The sequence below is a fragment of the Alligator sinensis genome, unplaced genomic scaffold (assembly GCF_000455745.1).
Source record: "Alligator sinensis unplaced genomic scaffold, ASM45574v1 scaffold1667_1, whole genome shotgun sequence".
Classification (NCBI taxonomy): domain Eukaryota; kingdom Metazoa; phylum Chordata; order Crocodylia; family Alligatoridae; genus Alligator; species Alligator sinensis.
In genome coordinates, this window is record NW_005842504.1 from 498,950 (window position 1) to 501,023 (window position 2,074).

Sequence of the window (2,074 nt, forward strand, 5' to 3'; positions counted from 1 at the left end):
GCCGCGTGACGGGGCCGGGGCCCGCCGGGCTCCTGGTGGCCGCGGGGAGAGCAAAGCTCCTCCGCGGCCCCATCCCTGGGCGGACGGGGCCAGCCGGCCGTGGCGAGATGCGGTTTTCCACATGACTGAGGCTCCTGACGGGCCGTGTTTGCTTTCTACCACGCTGACCTGACAGCGCTGGTTTGCTCGGAGCCGTCCTCGCCAGGCCGGCTCGCTTTGATCCACGGCTTTGTTCTGATTCCCCTCGGCGCCCGGATAATTTGCGGTGCGAGGCTGGGGCATCCAGGTTCCCCTCCTAGAGCAGGGGTCTACGCGTCGTCTCTTCCCCTGCTTCTCGTTTAAAAGGGGCCGTGGCTCATTCGCGGATCTCCCCAGCCTCGGCCTGTGGACCCGTCTCCCCGTGCTCCTGGTCTCGCGGAAGCGGCAGAAACCCAAGCGCCGACGTCCCGAAAGGTCGGCGGTTAATGATTAACTTGTGTTTTCCCAGTGCTCGGATATCCCTGCTCCCGCCTTCCTCCCGGATCCTCTCGGTGCCCCGGTCCCTCCCGTGCACAGGACAGGCTCCGTCCCGCTCTCGGGGACAGCGGCGGAGGCCGTGTCGCTGCCCCGCGGTCGGCTCCTGACGTCCCCTGCTCTTCGGAGAGAAGTGCGTGGGGGGACGTGCAAGCGCCCCAAGCCCCGGGAGCGGCTTTCCGGAGCCAAGCTGAACGAGCAGCTCGTTGGCAGCGTCCGGGAACCGGGCCCGGGCATTCGGGGCGGGGTGAAGCCAGGGCCTGGTGCTCTTGGGCAGCACGGCCCCTGCGCCCGCCGGCGCCGCTCCTCCTCCGGGGTGGAGTCGGCCCAGGTCGCGCTACGTGCACACGCGCTGGGACCCGCCTGGGCGCGGCGCTCCCCCCTGCCGCGGAAACCTGAGCTCCAGCTCAGCCTGCCCCCGGGGATCTTGCCACGGGCAACCCCAACCGTCGCCTGTGGACGGGGCTTTCCGGGGTCTGCCGTGCCCGCAGCCCAGGGGGCTTTGTCACGCCCAGCCTGGCAGAGCGCTGCTCCCCTCCAGCGGCCGAGTCGTCCGTCCGTCCCCCACCAGCGACGATTTAGGGGACAAAAGCGTCTCATTTTCCAGCCCGGGACGAAGGGAGGAAGTGCCCGCGGGGCTTTGCAGCTCCAGGTCGGACCCGTCCCCACGGGTGCCAAGAAGCTGGAGGGAAGTCCCTGGAGCTGGAGCGAAGCTGCCGGATCGCCGCAGGTCTCCCGGTAACCGGATTAATTGTTCCCCAGGCTACCGCGCGCCGGCCCCAAAGCGAGCAGCCAGCGCTGGGTAAACAGGGCCGCGCGCAGGTGACGCTGCCCCTCGCCCGCCGCTCTGCAGGTTCGCGGCCCCAGGTGGGAGACGGCCAGTCTGTCCCCGTGTCCGCAGCGGCAGGTGATCGTCGATGTGGTTGATTCGGGCGGTCCAGAGAGTGGGGAAGCGTGTCGCTGGGCTTGTGCTCGCTCGCGTTCGGGTCCGAATTCTGGGCTGAGCCGCGGGGAGGGGATCGCGGGACGGCTGAGAGCGTCCGAGGTGCATCCTGCGTTGGTGGTGGCCGGATCCTGACCTTGGTCCTGCTGGTCCCAGGGGCTTGGTTCAGGGTCAGAGCGACGGGGGTAACAGGGTACACAGGCCGTGACCCCCACCATGGCTCGCTTGTGACCTCTGCCCTGTGCAGGTGTGGCAATAACCGGGGGCTGCTCCTGCCTTCCCCTTCCCTGGGACCAGCTGGGAACTTGTAGCCCCTCGACCTGGGGGGGTGACCCTGGGCGGGCCCCTCTGCCCCCTTCCCTGGGGGTGCCGCCTATCCGGGCTGCTCCCTTGCCCCAAAGGCAGTGGCCCCGGCCACGTGGCTGGGCCCGGAGCCGGAGCCGTCCCCCCCTCCCCGGCCGCGCCCCGCAGCGTCATGTTTGCGCTCCCAGGAATTTTCTTTGTGCTCCAGGGGCATTTCGGCGCCCGGGCGCCCGCCAGCTCCCGCTCGGCACGTCTGGCTCTGTCGGGACGCGGCTGCCGGGGGGACACCCGCCCCGCGGGGCTGCAGGCGGGACC

At 70.0% G+C, this 2,074-nt stretch overlaps 1 protein-coding gene across 1 annotated transcript in view; it reads left to right on the top strand.

Annotated features, from left to right (window-relative positions):
* The window catches only part of LOC112551549 (translation initiation factor IF-2-like), an 8,872-nt gene that overhangs the window by 1,082 nt on the left and 5,716 nt on the right, over window positions 1-2,074 (top strand). The window contains exon 3 of the mRNA XM_025213060.1: window positions 488-1,251. Within this exon, the coding sequence (XP_025068845.1) occupies window positions 488-1,251 (764 nt within the window). The remainder of the gene's footprint in view (window positions 1-487; window positions 1,252-2,074) is intronic.